We start from the raw sequence: 18,759 nt of genomic DNA, 5'->3' as shown, positions 1-18,759 counted from the left end.
TTTCTGGTTAAAGAACCTAGGAATTTTCTCGAGCTAACAAACTTATATCACTGCGCTTATCCAAACAGTACGAATAGGTAATTCGAACATTCTAAATTTATACAAGGGCGTGATTTCCGTAACCTCAGATATAATAGGGTTATAAAAAGATATGGTTAATGACTGAATTCAGATAAGAAAAATTACAACACCTTGCTTTACCTGAATTATCTATGTTTTATGCTTCCTCTCTTCCATGAGTAATAACCAATTCGATGTGTAGGAGAAATCATTATTGATGCAAGTTTACTTTCAGCTTCTCTGGGCATATTGGAGTATGGAGTGAAATTTGTGTTCTTTCGCTGTTTTCGTATTAATTAGGACAATTGGTGGTCTAAGTTATGACATGCTGATTGACTGACTGATTGATTGATTGATTGATTGATTGATTGATTCATTCTTTCTTTCACTGAGGTTAATGATCTGGACTGACTGGGGAGCTAACCCTAAGATTGAAAGAGCTTCACTAACTGGAAATCAAAGGCTCGTCATTGTAACAACAGATCTTTTCTGGCCTAATGGTATTGACCTCGATAAAGGAAACAAACGAATATTTTGGGTGGACGCAAAAACGGACAAGGTCGAATCGGTCGATTACAATGGCAACGACAGAAAATTACTTTTCCAACAGAGTGGCTTACATCCGTTTGCAGTTGCACTGATTCCCCCTTTTTTATTTTTCACGGATTGGAAAACGAAAGACGAGTTTCACCAACTGGACGCCTCAACTGGGAAAGTGCTTCGAAGTTATAGCATCAATGGTGGGCGTCCTATGGGCATCGTACCGTACGACAGCTCGCGACAACCAGCAGGTATTAAAAGGGAAATTTCATGTCATGAACAGAGCTCGTTTATTTTACAGGGATTGAAAAACTGCCTGACTGACTGACTGTCTGGGTGACTGACTAATTCACTGATTCGTTGATCGGGTCGAATGATTGATGTTTTGAATGAATGTTTGACTGATTAATTGATTGATTGATTGATCTGCTGTTTGATTGATTGATTGATCGATCGATTGGCTGTTTGATTGATTGATTGATTATTTCATTGATCGATCGGCTGATTGATTGGTTGACTAATTGATTGATTGATTGATTGATTGATTCATACATTGATTGATTGAAGGTGCATGCAAAGCACTGGCGCCGGTGGTTCTGGTTTGGTGGTGCAGTGTTTGGTCTGCTTTGGTTTATCACCGATTTCGTCAGTTGATGTGCTTGCATCTAGTTCTTAATCCACTTTCGTGCCCAATAATGTCATTGTACCATGTATACTATTGTGCTCACTAAGTTCACTCGTGCTCAAGCCATGAGCAAGCCGGTATCACTGTGCGCCATTATGCTCGTTTACGTACACTATGTGACAAACTTTGTTTTACATTGTGTCTCTTTGAAGCCTCAAGTGCTTGTGCTGTTAATAATGGTGGATGCAGCCATTTTTGTGTCGCAACACAATCTGGTTACGAATGCGTTTGTCCCACTGGTTTGACAGTAAAGCAAGATAACAGGACCTGCGAAGACAGTAAGTCTACTTAAAAAAGTGGAAGCATCGCGTATGACGAAGTAGAATACAGTTAATGATTTTGCTCCATGATAGCAAGTCTCAACCGAGATAACACCGCAAATTAAACCGCAATTCACAAATTAATACAGTTTAAATGGAAACGATTGTTTCTTATTGCCAAGCAGGGAACAAGGTCGGCTTTATATATATAAATCTATCTATCTATCTATCTATCTATCTATCTATCTATCTATCTATCTATCTATCTATCTATCTATACATATACAGAAAAGAAACTCCCGACTTATCTTTAAATATACCCGTGTGACAAACCTAGTTCGTACTTTTTTTTTTCAACCAGACGTTTATTCACGTTGTCGTCTACACGCTGAGTGGAGATTTTAAGATATCTTTGTTGAAGGTCACCTCAAAACCATTATCTCTACTTCCTTCTCGTGAGATCCAAAAAATAGCCTGCTCTGATGACTCCTTTGACAAAAAGGTGAAGAATGCATTACAGTTTGTAACCCTGTAAGGAGCTGTACAATAAGTATTTCTACATCACCGAGAGAAAAAAGTCAAATCGTCAAATCAAGAAATGTGTTGTCATACAGTTCTTGTAATTCTTATCGTAGAAGTGAAGAAGTTTATAATTTTTGCTGACGCCGACGCCAAATCGACGAACATTATTTCACTGGATGTTAACTACTTTGTGGTACAAACTTTGTTTCGTCATCTTGGAAATCAACGCCCAATTGCTTTGGACTTTGACCCAGTTGAAGAACGTGTGTACTGGTCAGACATTGCACAAGGTCTCATAATTAGCGCATTTTTCAATGCAACTGCTGTGAAAATTTTGTTTCGCTGTAACGTGGAGAGTCCCGAGGGCTTAGCCATTGACCACGTGGCACGAAATATTTACTGGACTGATAGAGGGACCAATAGGATTGAAGTGGCTCGGTTTGATGGGACAAGCAGGAAACTGCTCATCAAAGATGGACTTGATGAACCAAGAGCCATAATCCTGGATGAGAGAAATGGGTAAGTGAATCGGATGCCGAAAAATTGGAAGGTCGTAAAATAACTCACTTAGCATTGCTCTTTCCTTGAGGTGAAATCTGCCGGCATAACATACGATAAATATAGGTCCCGGCATTGTTTTCAAGATAACACAGCTTATAGCATTTGATCATGCATAATGTTGCAAATATTCTACTATATATTTGAAGCGAAATTGGTTACTACAGTGGAACCTCGATTTAGCGAACCTCTATATATTTAACGAGGTCCTCGGTATAACGAATGTTGTTCTTCGATCCAGTAATAGTAAAATGTATGCAAACGAACGTACCCTGATATAACGAAACCTCGTCCTAGCGAACATCATTCGCCAGTCCCTTTGCCCTTCGTTATATCGAAGTTCCACTGTGCATTGAATGGCGGTATATATATGTTTATCGACATAGTTTCACCTCGTAGCCACCCCCAGGCGGAATAAAGTGAAATGTTGTAATTTTTGGTTTACCCAAGGAAAATGTAATCTACGGTATATTAATGCATATATATTTTTTTCCCATCCTAATTGAATGATACCACTACTTAAATATTTATAATCAGCCATCAGCCGATCGATAATTTGTCCAAGGAGGAAAAACGTTTCATACTTAGGCATTCATTCGACACGGACATCGATGGATGTACTAAATTTTGCACTGCTGCGAGCCCCTTGTGTTCTTACCTTATTCCGAGTTCAATCACAAAATGTTTCCGTGTTCTTTGACGCTTTCAGCACGATGTACTGGACAGACTGGGGCGCCAGTCCAAAGATCGAGCAGGCGGAGATGGATGGTTCAGCGAGACGAGCCATTGTAACTAGAAACCTTGTCTGGCCAAATGGACTTACTATCGACCAAACGACAAACCGTCTCTTTTGGGCCGATGCCAAACTAGACAAAATTGAGACATCAGACCTTACTGGAGGAAATCGACAGCTTATACTGTCATCTGGGAACAACATCCATCCTTTTGGCCTAGTAGTGTACAATAACATGTTATACTGGACCGATTGGAATAAAACGAGCGTTTCAAGATTCAATCTAACTAGCGGAAATCAGGATGTGATAATAACTGGCCTGCAAATGCCCATGGACATTCACGTGTTTGATCCTTCCTTAATATTTTCGGGTAAAACATCCACATTTCTTTCTCTTTAAACTATTAACAGTACATGGTATATGAACCTAAAGTAATTATTTTATCTTTGTTAATGCTGTTTAAGAACTGTTATGCTCATTGTGGAACGGTTTTCAGCTTTCCATAGTTACCTGAGATGGGAAAAGCTAGAAACTTTAAAATAACAAAATGCAAAGGATCCAAAGATCCATTTGTTTCTTTTTTCTGGGATAATGCTTATTGCACAGATGGTACGTTTCTGAATATTTCTAATATCACGGATCTTTGTCTAACATTCTTCTTTGCGTTCAGAGACGCAAACTGTACTCGATCAGCGTCAAATACATCACAATTCTAACGAAATTCCGAGGCTCGCAAGACAAAACGCTAAATTTGTCCACTTCTTCTTTGCATCCGGTTCCCCTCCGGGAAAAGGGATTTAAACGATTTTTCTTTCCCTAGCGGCCTTAAAGTCTTGTTAGAAGACTGAGATATCGAGCGTTGACTATTGCAATGCTTTATTTCTTTGTCGGTAGGACCTAATGTTTGTTCTCAAGGGAATGGTTTATGCAGCGATTTGTGTCTTCTGAAACCAGGAGGATATCAGTGCGCATGTCCAACGGGTATTGCACTCAAGCCGGATGGTAAAAACTGTGATTATGGTGAGGGTACTTAAGTATTCCGCAATTAGTCACTTTTTTTTACCAAGCTCATTCACTCACTAGTTTAAGTGAAATCGATGATTCGAGCTATATCACCACCTAGCTTTTTCTCCTTGGTTTTCCTATGGACACACTCTGAAACATTCTAGACTGTTTGTTGCGACAGACATTCAATGATTTCTTTACTGATCACAATTTTTGCTTTATTTTTTCCCCATTAATGCCAAGGTTTGTTTTATAAGAGAAGCTCTGAAAAATTTATGATCTTTGCTGAAGCCGATTCTGGAGAAATTTACAAGGTTCCTCTCCCGGTAGAGGAAAATCCTTGCTTTCCGCTCAAAATCAGCACAAACATCTCAAGACCGGTGGCAGTTGATTTCGATCCAGTGGAAGGAAAAATTTATTGGACAGACGTTACCTTAAAACTGGTGGCTAGGGCCTTCCCCAACGGGTCTTCGGAGGAAGTCATTGCGTATAATAATGTAGAGACACCTGATGGGCTGGCATTGGATTATGAGGGAAGAAATATTTACTGGACTGATGCAGGAACAAGTAAAGTTGAAGTAGCACGGTTAGATGGATCATTTAGGAAGAGCCTTATCACTTCAAACATTGACAAACCAAGAGCTATAATCCTTAACCTGGCAGAGAGGTAATTCGGAGATGCAGAGTTTTAATTGATTTGCTTTTCAGTCCATCTTATAGTGACTATCATCTAAAATGAGTTCACTAAGTAATCTGGTACAAAAGCTGCAGCATTTGGGATAAGTATGTTTAACTTTACTATATAGACACGGGTGTTTTCAGGCCGGAATATAAAACACAGACGAAACTACTTATATAACATCTTTCCTCCAAAGAGTTTCTCCCCAAAAACGTTTTCCACTCACATATCATGATGCTGTTTGTTAGGTCGCTTGCAAAAAGGACTACCCAACCAATCAGATTCGAGTTGTCATCAGGATCAAAATGTCATATTTTATCCTACGAAGTTAATTAAATAGTCGATTGTGTTATTTATTGTCTTACGCCTTTTGGACCTTTAGCAGGTCAATCTTTTCGAAAATTTTCTTCACCAAAATCATGATAGCAAGTCGTTTAGACAGAAATCACTTCAAATTCATTAAAATCCCAGGGAAAATCAAAATACAATTCCAAGTATTCTGTTTTATTATGATGAATCTGTTATTTAGAAAGATGTACTGGAGTGACTGGGGATCATCGCCAAAGATTGAACAAGCCAACATGGACGGTTCCGAAAGGACAGTTCTCGTTAGCTCCGGACTTGTGTGGGTAAATTCACTAGCCCTGGATTTCGAAAACAGACTGCTGTATTGGTGCGATGCTAGCCTTGATCAAATAGAAAGAGTTGACTTCCAGGGAAACAACCGAGTGCTCATACTTGACTTTTCCTCTGATAACCTGCATCCGTTTGGACTGGCCCTGACTGATAACGTTCTGTACTGGTCTGACTGGAAAAACAAGAGTGTCCACAAATACAACATGACCTCCTCTCTCAGTGAAGTATTGGTTCAAGGAATGGGAAGGCCAATGGAATTGCATATTTATGATAACACAAAAATCTTTAACGGTAAATCAGCTTCGATTTGATAAAATGTACATTCCCTGGGCGTCCTTAAACTTTCTTTGTGGCGGGGAGCGCGCGCGCGCAGAGGGGGAGGGGGGGGGGGGAGAGGGGGGCACCCTCTAAGAAACAAGGAGCAGATAGCCAGTCAATAGCATTAACTTCTCCCGGGGGTGGGGGGGGGGGGGGTCAAGCGCTGAAGTGTACAGGTAGAACGAAGTGAGTTGGTGCCCATTGGCAGTTCACAAAGTATGTTTTGTTAAAATGTTTGTTCAATGACTAGGTGAAAAAAGAGTGTTGTGTGTACGTACCAGCTCCCAACTTAAACACAAAGGCAAGACGAAAAATAACAAGGTAGCTCTCTGTTATCTCATAGGGTCCACCAGCTGTTCTCAACTGAATGGACACTGCAGCCACATCTGTCTTCCAAATCCACACGGCCATCAATGCGTTTGTCCGGAAGGAATACTGCTGAAGCCTGATGACGCCCTCAGTTGTGAAGGAGGTAAGGCCCGGCCCAGGCGAACTGTCAAATGATGCTCGCATATTCCTATGTGCATTTTTATTAAGCAGATTCAAACCAAGAATGGATGATGAGTTTCATAGGCCATAGGACATCCTGACTAACGCACAGTTCTTTCCCAAAGTCGACAATGCCACAAATCTCTATAAAGCCCTTTCCTTGAGTACATGTTCTCGGGCCGGTACATACTTGCTACGCAATGTTGTCAAGTGGAGTATGGATTCAAATGTTTTTCTTTTGTAAAATAGTGAATCGCTGCCCACAGCTTTCGGCACCAATCCACGGCAGTCTAGAGCCTTGTTCCACTTTGCCAGGAAAAACTTGCCACTTGTCCTGTGACAGAGGATACATCCTAAATGGGTCAACAACACGGACATGCAACAGCGATGGGACATGGACCGGCACTCAGACTCAGTGTAATGGTAAGTGTGCTATTGTCTCTTGATGAAAATATAGGGAAAAAATGAGAAAATCTCGATAATGGAAATGGGCAAGATATATGTGCCAGATAATGTGCAGGACAAGTTTTGATTTTTTTTTTGTTTCCTTTTGTTTTTTGTTTTGTTGTTGCTTTTACGCCATTCCTCTCTTACGTTGAAATGAAAGAACGCAAATCCCGGCTCCCGAAGCTAGAAAAAATTCGTTTGTCAGACGATTCTTGGCAAACTACGCATATCAGAGACTACATCTTTTCTGAGTAGATAATTAACAAGAGGTACCTGAACATGTATATCGCATCGTGAGTGTTTACATAACAATTGTATTGAAGCATGCTTTAAGTGCAAGCAACGTAGCCCTACGTTTATTCAATTAAACCCTTGCTAATAAGCACCAACGACCAAAATATTCTTGCTGTGGGTTGCAGCTGTTACATGTCCACCTTTACCAGCACCGTCCAATGGCATCCGGCAAAGTTGCACAGGGACAGCAGTGGAGTATTACAACACAGTCTGCCTCTTTGTCTGCCATCCTGGATATAATGCAATCGGCTCTTCATCAAGAAAATGTCTTGAAAATGGAACCTGGAGTGGCCAAGATTTCGTTTGCCAAGGTGAAAATATTTATAACCAGATTAAGCTTACATTATCTTTTTTTTTTTTTTTTTAGCAAAATCGCTTTTATGTGTTAGTTAAGAACGATAACTTTTCTTTCTCTTCAAAAGATCCAAAGGCTTGTCATTACTTGCTTGCATACCATTCATAGCACGTTTTTGTTATTTGCTAGTATTATTAAAACAAATTCGTGCGTTATACTTAAAGCTGTCACCTGTGCGCCTTTGAGCATCCCTGCTAGAGCCATTCTGCTGACTGTGTCCTGTAGCAATACGTACGGATCAAACTGTGTCTTCGGCTGCCAAGGTGGATATGGCAGCCTTTACGGGAATGTTACTAGGACGTGCTTACAATCTGGACAATGGAGTGGAAACGCGATCAACTGTACAGGTACCAGTATCTGTCCCAGTACACCATACACCCTCTAAGATACTACTGAGTAACTTCCATTTGAATCATTGACAATTTGGTACAACTTAATATAAAAAGCTGCTGATAACGAACCCCATCAAAGAAATCCTGGGAAGGTTTCATCCGAATAACCAAAAACAAACGAAAACGTTATAATGCTAGCTATGCGAGAGTCAACTGAAAGTGTGGCCTTGCAAAAAAGATCCCGACAGGTTACCGTGACATACAACATGTAATCAGTTAGAAGTTATTTCAGGACTTCGCTACATCAATTGAAGTACTTGTTGCGGTACTAAACCGACTGTTTAATATTGCATTCTTCCATATTTCAGATATCCTTCCTCCGACATTTGGCCTCAAATGCCCAGCAAGTCCATTGCTGGTATATGCAGAACGTGGCATGTTTTCAGCAGAAGTAAACTGGACGGAACCGGTTGCTACTGATAATTCAGGAATCATGCCTACGGTAATGTCGAATTACCAACCGCCACAAAGACTCAGTCAGGGAACTCACGTGATCATATACACTGCAGAGGACCAATCAAAGAACAAAGCAACTTGTAGCTTCACTGTTAAAGTAACAGGTGCGAATTGAATATACACGAAGTTAAAGATACTTACTTTTTTTATAAATTTTGTATCAGCACATCTGTAATAGCAAATTATTATATGATATAGCATACAAAACGTGGTGTTGTATCTCACCATCTCCCTCTATCTCTGCACCAAAAAACATTGCTTTTAATATTTCTTGCTGTCTCGTCTTCATTTTGCTCGTGATGTAGTGATAAATTATTTTCCCACATGTAGAAGCTAAAGAATTTGCTATTTTCGACGGGTAATACAGTCCTATTGAAATGCTAACCAACAATTGTGCTTATCATGTTGACGTCAACAGTTATCAATTGTACATCGCTGATGGTAGACCAAGGAAGTCCACTGCGCACGAGCAGCTGCGGTAGTCATTTTGGGGTACAATGTAAATTTTCTTGCATGATTGGTTATCGTTTGAATGGCTCATCAACAGTCACGTGTGTTGCCCCTGGCAGCAGACCTCCTGGATCATGGGATAACCCGCTGCCTATATGTCAAGGTAAGTAATACAGATGACAGCCTTCATAGAATCAAACGATCCATTTTATTTTTACCCTCTGAATAATGCTCAATAGAGTTAAAATATATTGACATTCATCAAGCTGGGACATCAACCACGGAGAAATAACAGGGTACGTATCCTTGTAATATTTGGTTGTTTAATTTTTATTTCACAAGTTTGGCTCAATGGTTGATGTGCTGGACTCAGGAACTTGTATTTTGTGAGGTCTATGCGATGTAAGTTCTTCGCAGAATTAAGAACTGATCTTTTCGTTTATTTGTAGCCATAACATGCCCTTCTCTGCCTTCTCCATCTAATGGAGTTAAGACCGGCTGTACTCATATCGGATCAGAAACTTATAACACTCATTGCAGTTTCACATGCAATATTGGCTACACTCTAATTGGTTCACCGACTAGGCGGTGCCTAGAAAATGGGACTTGGAGTGGAGACATGCCTTCTTGTCAAGGTTAGTAAAATACAACCCTTTACGATCAACGGCTGTTAGTAATTTAGTTTTAAAAGCTGTAAAACACACGAGGCACAATGACTCACATTGGTAGGAACATACCTTCTCCATTTCATGGTTAAAGCTTTCTGTAAGCCATTGCCGATTACGACTGATTGTTTCACACTAGCTAAAGCAAAGAGACAAAGGAAAGGAATAATATACCAGAAACAGCTGCTTCTTTGTGGAATAATGGAAGTCTGTCGGAAACAGTTACACAGTACAGGATTGAAGAGTGCATTACATCAAGTTTAAAGTTCTTAATCTCAGGAATAGTCCTAATACAAGCATCACCTTAACATTTACGCTTCCATAAATTCATATTTTTTTTTTGTTGTTCGTTTATTTTAGTAATCAATTGCGGCGCACTCACTCCTCCAGCGTTTGGTGTCATTTCTCCACCTTCGTGCCAAGTTGGCAGTAATTATAGCCAGACATGTCGATATACTTGTGAAAGACCCGGATACGTTCTCGAGGGAATTTCTGTACGAGTGTGTGATAATAACGGACAGTGGACTGGGTCGAACGATACACATTGCAGAGGTAAAGTTAGCTAGCTTACCCTAGTGTAGAGTAACGTATGGTTTGTTTTTGCTTGTTTTCTTTTCTTTTACCTGCATCTGCTTATTACCAGTATATTTCAATATTTTAATATTTTGACATTGAAATACCATGAATTTTTTGCAAATCATTTAGAGGAAGTCTTAGAGCTTTTTCTTGTGCTGCATCGGAGTTATGGAATTCTGTTCCAGAAGACGTCAAGAAAGCTAATACCGTCAAAAGTTTTTAAACTAAACTGCAGATCTATTTTTTTTTTTTTACTAAATTAATTAGACTGTTATCTTTCATAAGTTATACATAGACAAGTAAAAACAAACGATATAATCTCCCGACGTTTCGGCGACCTCATGACGCCATTATCAAGGGTACAAATGAGAATTAAATTAACAAATGCGAGTTCAAGAGTTATAACTAATTTACATAGCGGAGGTGGCTGCACAAATGCTTTAGCACGGATAGAATTCATTTGCACCTTCAAACTCGGTGGTAATTGTTTGATGTAAAGCATCTCGTTGACAAGACAATCGAATTTGTTCATGCATTTCTTGAGAACTTTGAAACAGCTAAGGAGGTCCTCAGGGACAGCACCCGCGTGGTCGTTGTCATAGTGCTTGCGTGCTGAAGATGACGTGCTTTTATGGCCATCCACGCGGGCATATAAATGCCCGCGCGTGTAGCCAACATAGCTCTCTGAATCACACAGGTTACATTTAAACTAGTACACTACGCACTGTTGATTAACCAGCTGCGGTTTGAGTAATTTGTTTAATTATTTAAATTAGTTAGTTAGTTTTGTTTTGTTTTGTTTTTTTTGCCGTGTTTTCACGAGAGAGGTTTACTACGGTTATTGCTTACCGAGGTTTCGTAGCCAAACCGCAGTTATCAGAGAAGCTGTTTACACGGAACTAATTAAATAAAATAGGCCGCATACAACGGACGGTTTGAGGGTTTCTCGGAAAGCAAGTGCTGCAATGTGGCACAGAAATTATCGGAAAATTATAGAATTTCTGACTTTACTCCAATGCCGAACGCAGGTCGTTGTCAATTTGTTTGCGATGATGGCGGGCCAAAGTCTCCTTAAATGCAAAGCTTTGTAGATGAATACCGGAAAGAAAATTTTGATATCTCGCTGAGCCTCTTCCCGCAAAAAAAAAAAAAAAAAAAAAAAAAAAAAAACCCTGAAACGGCATCTGCCGCGGAGCCCGGGCTACGTAAATGTTTACCAGTACTTCTTTTTTATTTGAGGCCGCCTAAAATTCTAACATTTGTTTTCCTTCTCCATAGACATCAATTATGACTTTTTTCTCTTTATTTGTGGTAGGTCTTCTTCTAGTTGCGCCTGCCGGTACACTGCCATTAAGCTACTGAGCTTCTAACAAAAAGGAAACGCTTACGGCACTTGGCGATGAACAGGAAACAGCAGTCCGGGATTTCTTTGCCTAAGCATGAGTTTATTTTAGCTTTTTTGGCCCGTTGACCTGAAACTTACTTATATTAGGAGGAATCTTTGTCTCCTCTTTACGCGCTGAACGCGTGAACACTTGCTGCTAAGATGTCGCGGCAACGTTTCCTCGGTTTCTGTCGGGTACTGAGCTAACCATGATGAGGCGTTCAACTGTCGACAAACATAAGTTGGCTTACTTTTGATTTTGCCGCCATTTACCGAGGTTTGCTACCGTGTTACCTCGATTAAAAATTTCACTTCAAAAAAGCTTCTCTGGCCTTACCGTAAGGCCAGGGAAGCTTTTTTAATTCAAAAAGGCAGAACAATTGATCCTAATGGTCTGAACATCCGCGAGGAAACATATTAATTGTTTTCATTTGTTTTCTTCTATTATGTTCTTTTATCATGTTATTTTATTTTACCGTATGCTTTTCTTTAATTTACACTGTCAATTACTTTTGCGTATTTCCGGTATTACGTGAATATCGGCTACATAAAAATACGTACCAATGTAAAATTTTCCCTTGTACCTGAAGAAGGCTGGTTTGGCCAGCCCAAATATAGTACACCTTCAAAAAGATCATCCTACGTTGTGTCGGTTTTTGCTTTTGTATTCTTCATTTTATATGTAAAGCCGATTAGATCACTATTGATCCAACGTATACCAGCAGGATCATCGTTCCGGTTGCTTGCTTAAACATTTTATAGTCACTTGATATAGTACACGGGTCATTTTGCAATTTATGTGCGTTGGCTGTTGGGCTGGCGTTACATATCTTCGCAACACAGTGCTGACGGGCCCCAAGAAGGGCGAAACAGCTGTCCACTGTTGCGATCCTACTTTATCGGTTCTTGTCATGTTGGTGTCTCGAAACGTTTTTCACGTAGTATCAGCCTTGCAGTCTATTGTTTGTCTTCACACATTTTTATGGCTGATCAGATCTCTTGTAGATCCTACGTTGGGAGCGTTTATCGTATGCGGTCCCTTGTAGTTTCTGGTTTCTCGTGAAGACACCGGCTTGGTTAGTTAGTGAGTTAGTTATTTTTAGGCGCGTTGAGTTGAGAAATGCGCCCTAGAAAAATGTAATTATTATTAGTAGTATTATTGTAAGTATTATTATTACTATTATTGTAATCATCATTATCATCATCATCATCATTCTGATAAATTTCTGTCTTGTTAGAGGTCACCAACTTAACCATCATGTTCCCTTATAATTTCTAGGGTACTGGTTATCAACTACTTTATATCTTTGATTGGTTCAACCATTTTTGTCCGTTAAAAAGTTGAATCTTTTTTGTCGTTTACAGATATTTCTCCGCCTTCGTTTAATGGCACCTGTCCCAACAACATGGTGTTCTATGCTACTGAATGCTCGTCCAGGGCCTTACTCCTATGGAATGAACCAGTGGCGACTGACAACTCTGATCACGTGTCTGTCAGCTACCCTGACATTCGTCCTCCAGTCAACCTTAGTATTGGTCTGTACAACATACTGTATTCCGCGATAGACAGCAGTGGAAACGGAGCTAACTGCACTTTTATTGTGCAAGTAACAAGTAAGTCAATCTTTCTGTCTTCAAGAAACTATGGTAAATAAATATAATACCAAGAAATATTATAATTAAGCTTGATTAATGGTTCGGTTTCTCTCTAAAGACAGAACTGAACTTCTGTTATTCACAGGAAAGTCCTGTACTGTTCTTCAAGCACCAATACACGGGGCCATAACTTCTCTTTCGTGTGGATTTTTATTTGGTTCCCTGGCTTCCTTCTCTTGTGATAAAGGATACCGAATGGCTGGGTCTCGACAGCGCTCGTGTAGAGCAGATGGAACATGGTCAGGCGACACAACCCTTTGTAACAGTAAGTGACTACTACTCACTTCTTTTTGATCTGCATATATATATTTTGACGCAAAACTGAAATTTCGTGTAGCACTGTTAAATCATTGTAGGAGAGTATTATATTGCAATTGATTGCTCGCGACATTCAGTAACTTGTTTCTTCCATGCATAATACCTAATTGTATCTTTTTGGAGCGCTTCGGCTAAACAGGCTCGATTAGTGTCTCGATAGCCTAAACCATGGTCTGAACCATCATCTGAAATACCGCCGAAGCGTACCAAAAAGATACGATTATATATGAGAATCTGGTTGACGTATGCAAAGATAAATGACTCGCTCGAACAATTACTGGATGTTGTTTTCCGTTATATCCAGAATAATCAAGTGTAAGTGTTATCGGCTGAGGCTGATAACATCTATAGTGACCTTGGTAAGTCTGGATATCACGAGAAATCGAACTTGGTAATTGTGTTATACCTATTGAACGAACATAGCTTTCATCCAACTCTTAGTGAAATCAATTTAATTTGAAGGCTGACTGACCAATTCATACTGTGTTAAAACTCTTCTGTTCACCTGTTCGTGATAATTATCCCCTTTATCCATTCTACTTAAACTTTCACGGCTTTTTCAGTGGATTTTTTGGAAACTGAGACCCTACGGTTTAATAAGCGTAGGTGAATATGAATGCAAGTGCAATTAAAGATTTACACTACGGCTGATATTTGAAAATTCTATCAAGCGTGCACAAGCCTTTAAGGGAGTGCAATTTGAGAGAATTTACAAATATCAGGAGTAGTGTAAATCCTTAATTATTCGAACCTTCCTACGATTACTCATTTAATATATGACAGACAAAATTAAAAAAGGCCGCGCGTTAATTTGCAATGCAGTGCAAATTAAAAATAAACGACAAATTGGCCCGCTCTCAGCCAATCACAATGAAGTAGTTTTCTCTCTTGAGGAATGCACTTAGCGTTTAAATGCTCTTATTTTTAAACAAATAAGATACCCTCGACCGTGCTTGCTCCGTTATCAAGCACGGAAGTGAAAGAAAGCGAAAGACGAACCGCTAGCTATCGAACTCCAACTCATTAAGCTTTATTGAGGAACAAAGCAACTTTTTCTTACTCCAAAGCTTTGAGCAAGAGCCCCAGTTATCTTTCAAAATGGTTCGTAATTCGAGTTTCCTTCCTTCCAGTTGTTAGGTGTCCAACAATTACAGCGCCAACACATGGAGAGGTATTTCCGTATCCATGTACGTCGATCTCTGGTGTAAATTATGGAACAGATTGCTTCTTCATGTGCAATGTCTCTGTTGGTTACCGAGTGGAAGGTGCAAAAAACGTATCCTGCAATGAAAGTGGGTTTTGGAGTGCAGATACTACCAAGATAATATGTAGAGGTATCTAATGTAGATATACTTTTGTACGTGGTTTATTTACCTGATAAACCAGGGAAAGTAACGTATCTTAATCATTTTCGTCATTTAACTGTTTCATGTTTCTCCGAGGTAGCAGGTGCACGAGACCATCACGCTCTCTAACCAACCTGCTTGTTTTTTGTTTGCTTGTTTGTTTTTTGTTTCTTTTTTCCTGGTGATTCTTCAGCTCCACCATTCCCCAGTCTTTCTCTTCTCCTCGACCTTTCTACGCGAAAATTCCTTTCTGAAAATCCCCGACCTTTTCTGCCTTCAGCCTCACTCTTGACCATCCACTTTTAATTCTGATATCCATGCAACCTAGTGTCCTCATAGTCCCTCGTTTTTCTTCTCTTCCATGTTTTGCAGACGAAGCAGGGCTAGCTCTCAAGCACACTGAGATAAATAGGCCCTTCAACTACAAAAAGATAGAGATCCATTACTATCATCGGCCGTACTCATTATGCTTGTTACATACTGCCCCTCGTCCTCACCAGATTTACCACATAAATCCCTAAATTTCATACTGTATAGACATTATTATCTGCTTGAAACGTATTTTATTTCTAATTGTGCAATGATAATCAGTACTGTTCTTCGGTATCCATTTAATAAGACTCGTCGTTAAACGGCTATCTGAGTTGTCATTCAGTACAGCTTACCTTCTTGCTGACCTTTTGTCCTTTTGCAAACCACCTATCATGCTAAACGTTGTTCTTCTTGGTCCATTCACATCCACTGACGTAATCAATATACTCCTTATCTACTTTGCTCCTCGCAGCACATTACAAGTTCGGTGCTTAACGAACACAATCCATTTCGTTGGGGAACGCTATAGCATTATCAGGCGTCTTACCAGTTATCTTATCGGCCGCAAAACCTCTCGTTAGCTTTAGTTCACCCTGCGTCATGAACTCACTGCCATTACTGGTTGGACTTGGAGCCTACTGCTTTTCTCCAGAGCATATCTGACTCCCCTTGTATCAAGCTTCTACGGGAGTAAGTGATATCGGCTCCCAACAAAACCCCAAATCATACAGAACAAGTTCACCTAATAGATTTACACATAACTAATTCTCTTCTGGAATCATCCTCTCCGCCAAAAGAGATGAGTTCCCAATAATCTTTCCTCACTACCTCTTAACAGATGTTCAACCTCCCAGCATTCAATGCCCACGTGATGTGGAGATTCCCACAGAACCTGGACAACCATTTGCAAGCGCGACGTGGCAGGTACCAAACCCCACCGACAACTCTAACGAGCCTGTAAGCCTCAGTGGTTTGCTTCCGCCGCAAAAGTTGGATGTTGGCAATAAGCACATCGCATACATAGCGACGGATTCAGCTGGGCTTATTGCAAGCTGTACATTCTCTATTTATGTCAGAGGTAGGATATGATTTATCTTAAAGCCATTAAATTCCAAAACTTGCTTATCTTTTGGAGCTGTTTCTTTACCCATTTCAGCTCTAATAGCCGGAATCCATAGGATTGGATTAGAGTTTCGATTTCCAACTTTCCGTCCAAGTTCTAGAAAAAAAAAAAATGGCTGAGAAAAGTTATGCAGCCTCCGCTTTGACATGTCTCTTGATGTCAGCCATTTACAAGGCGTAAAGCGATTAAAAATTAATTGAATATATTTTATTTGTACGAGGTACTTTTAACATAATCTTAAGTGTTATACGAAAAACAAAAATAAAAACTATCCTCGCTACTTGTTACGGAAACCGTCCATAACATCAACAATTACTTGTCTGTTTAATTCGCTTGATGATTATTCTCCTTTTCTTCCTTAATTTTTCAAGAAAATTAAAGATGGCTCTCTGAGCATCTCCACGGAATAACTTTGTAAATTTTAGTGCGTCTCATATCATTTTGATATTATCGTTGCATATTTGAGAGTCTCTCTATATTATTGATTTTTAATAGTTCATCTTTTTATTTCGTAACTATTTATATGAAGGCTACCGGTTTCTCAGTTACTACTGTTATGTGGTACCCTCGATAAGTAACGTTAATCATCATCATCATCATCATCATCACCACCACCATCATCATCGTCATCATTATCATTTAAATTATTATTATGTTCACAAACAGATCTTGAATCGCCTAACATTGCAAACTGTCCTGATGATATCCACAAGACTTCTTCAAAGAGACTGACCAAAATCTTTTTCCCTGGAGTCACTGTCACAGATAATGTTGGCCTCTACTCATTTACAACAAGCACACCAAATGGAAGCGACTTCACATGGGGAGAGCACAACGTGACTTATACTGCAACAGATATTGCAAGGAATGCTGCCAAGTGCCATTTCCAAGTCATTATAACCGGTAGATACATAAAAGTTACTGAACGTTATTTTGTTAATGACAAAAAGACAAGAGACAAAAAGACAAAAAAAAAAACTACCTGGAAAATACCTGGAAAAAAGGCAACCAAATTTTAGTCAATCGAGTAACTAGTTTTTATTTATCTTTACCTCTGTAAAAGATTACACCTGTCCGGATTTACAAGCACCTTTGAATGGAGCCAAGGCATGTGAGACGTGGCTAAAGGGCATGTTTTGCACCGTACACTGCAATGAAGGTTTCGGGTTCGTTGTTCAACCAGAAGCACTGTATGTGTGTAGTCCTAAGGGAATCTGGATAAATGCAGGGAAAGAAACGCCCAGTCTTCCCGACTGCTCAAGTAAGAGAAGATGCTATGTTTTAAACATCTTATTCTAAACAAACCTAATATGATGTGCGATATTTTCCTCCCATTTTAGCAGTTTATCTTCGTTTAATCCGTACCAGTTTAAAGGTATAATTTCCTACCCTGCGTATCAAAATAGTTTAATAAAAATATCATTATTTATATGTTTATTTTATGACAAGATAGTCCTGAGGTAAATCCGTATAGTAGTGTTCTGATTTGTTATTTATTGGTCTGGATTCAGCCATACGGGCTGTTTCCATGGAAAGGGTTATAAACGTTTTTTTTGTTTTGTTTTGTTTGTTTGTTTGTTTGTTTGTTTGTTTGTTTTCGAAAGCCAGACAATTCAAGATTTTCCACTTGCTCTAGTGCGAAATAATAAACTACTTAACAAGCTTGCTTGAGCCGTTCAAGGAAATACTGGCCCTCGGTCATTTTAGTACGGACCGAGCACAGCGAGGTCCGTACTGCCATGACCACGGGCCAATACTCACCAGTAAGGCTATAGCTCTCGGTTAGTAAGAGGTAAATATTTTAATATTACAGAAACTCACATGCCCAAGGAAGCCGTGGTAAATGGAGATGTACATTATCTAGTTGACAAGTGCGGCGGGGAGAGCGTGAACGAAGTCATCGCCGGCAATTTTATAAACCTTTTCAGAAACTCGCCATTTGGTATGGCTGGAGGCTGCAACGGGAAATGCACGATCGACAACGTGGGGGTTGAATGCGGAAACCAAACTGAAGCACGTAGGAGAAGAGACGCACCTGATGGCAAGCAAGCTTCTAAAATTTCTCTTACCGTGCATTTTTCTTTAAAAGTACCGTTACCAAGCAACGCCTCTTTATTTGACCTCAACCAGACCAGTCAACAAATATCAAATAACCTGCTCGAGGCATTGAACGAAACAGACCTGACATTGAACATCAACGGAGTCATTATAGTACATGATTCATCAAAGCCGCCAGTGTTTCGGCTTACCAGTCTTGTTTGTAGTGAAGGACAAGTCCAAAGAGGGCCAAGATGTGGTAAGAAGTTTTATTATTATTATTATTATTATTATTATTATTATTATTATTATTATTATTGCTTTTGTCAGATCACCTGACTCTACCAAGATCATACAACTTTGAATGTAATAGGTAGCGTCTTGACAGCCGGGATTAGAATATACGGTGCACTTACCTTGCTCCCAGTGATCGGCCAGTTCCGATTATCTTGGTTCTTTTAA

The 18,759-nt window shown here is 39.6% G+C and overlaps 1 protein-coding gene across 1 annotated transcript in view; it reads left to right on the top strand.

Annotated features, from left to right (window-relative positions):
• LOC110069761 (uncharacterized) overlaps nucleotides 1-18,759 on the top strand; it is a 31,470-nt gene that overhangs the window by 6,117 nt on the left and 6,594 nt on the right. The window contains exons 4-25 of the mRNA XM_089280648.1: nucleotides 454-851; nucleotides 1,438-1,563; nucleotides 2,181-2,586; nucleotides 3,335-3,729; nucleotides 4,254-4,379; nucleotides 4,608-5,031; nucleotides 5,573-5,970; nucleotides 6,341-6,469; nucleotides 6,736-6,909; nucleotides 7,353-7,538; nucleotides 7,747-7,929; nucleotides 8,283-8,534; nucleotides 8,849-9,043; nucleotides 9,330-9,515; nucleotides 9,906-10,097; nucleotides 12,871-13,119; nucleotides 13,247-13,426; nucleotides 14,610-14,813; nucleotides 15,976-16,215; nucleotides 16,927-17,163; nucleotides 17,324-17,521; nucleotides 18,074-18,556. Of these exons, the coding sequence (XP_089136774.1) occupies nucleotides 454-851; nucleotides 1,438-1,563; nucleotides 2,181-2,586; nucleotides 3,335-3,729; nucleotides 4,254-4,379; nucleotides 4,608-5,031; nucleotides 5,573-5,970; nucleotides 6,341-6,469; nucleotides 6,736-6,909; nucleotides 7,353-7,538; nucleotides 7,747-7,929; nucleotides 8,283-8,534; nucleotides 8,849-9,043; nucleotides 9,330-9,515; nucleotides 9,906-10,097; nucleotides 12,871-13,119; nucleotides 13,247-13,426; nucleotides 14,610-14,813; nucleotides 15,976-16,215; nucleotides 16,927-17,163; nucleotides 17,324-17,521; nucleotides 18,074-18,556 (5,561 nt within the window). The remainder of the gene's footprint in view (nucleotides 1-453; nucleotides 852-1,437; nucleotides 1,564-2,180; nucleotides 2,587-3,334; nucleotides 3,730-4,253; nucleotides 4,380-4,607; nucleotides 5,032-5,572; nucleotides 5,971-6,340; nucleotides 6,470-6,735; nucleotides 6,910-7,352; nucleotides 7,539-7,746; nucleotides 7,930-8,282; nucleotides 8,535-8,848; nucleotides 9,044-9,329; nucleotides 9,516-9,905; nucleotides 10,098-12,870; nucleotides 13,120-13,246; nucleotides 13,427-14,609; nucleotides 14,814-15,975; nucleotides 16,216-16,926; nucleotides 17,164-17,323; nucleotides 17,522-18,073; nucleotides 18,557-18,759) is intronic.

The sequence above is a fragment of the Orbicella faveolata genome, unplaced genomic scaffold, assembly GCF_042242905.1.
Source record: "Orbicella faveolata isolate gen_17 unplaced genomic scaffold, um_ofav_v1 contig_48, whole genome shotgun sequence".
NCBI lineage: Eukaryota > Metazoa > Cnidaria > Anthozoa > Scleractinia > Merulinidae > Orbicella > Orbicella faveolata.
This window is presented reverse-complemented; position numbering and strand designations above follow the sequence as displayed.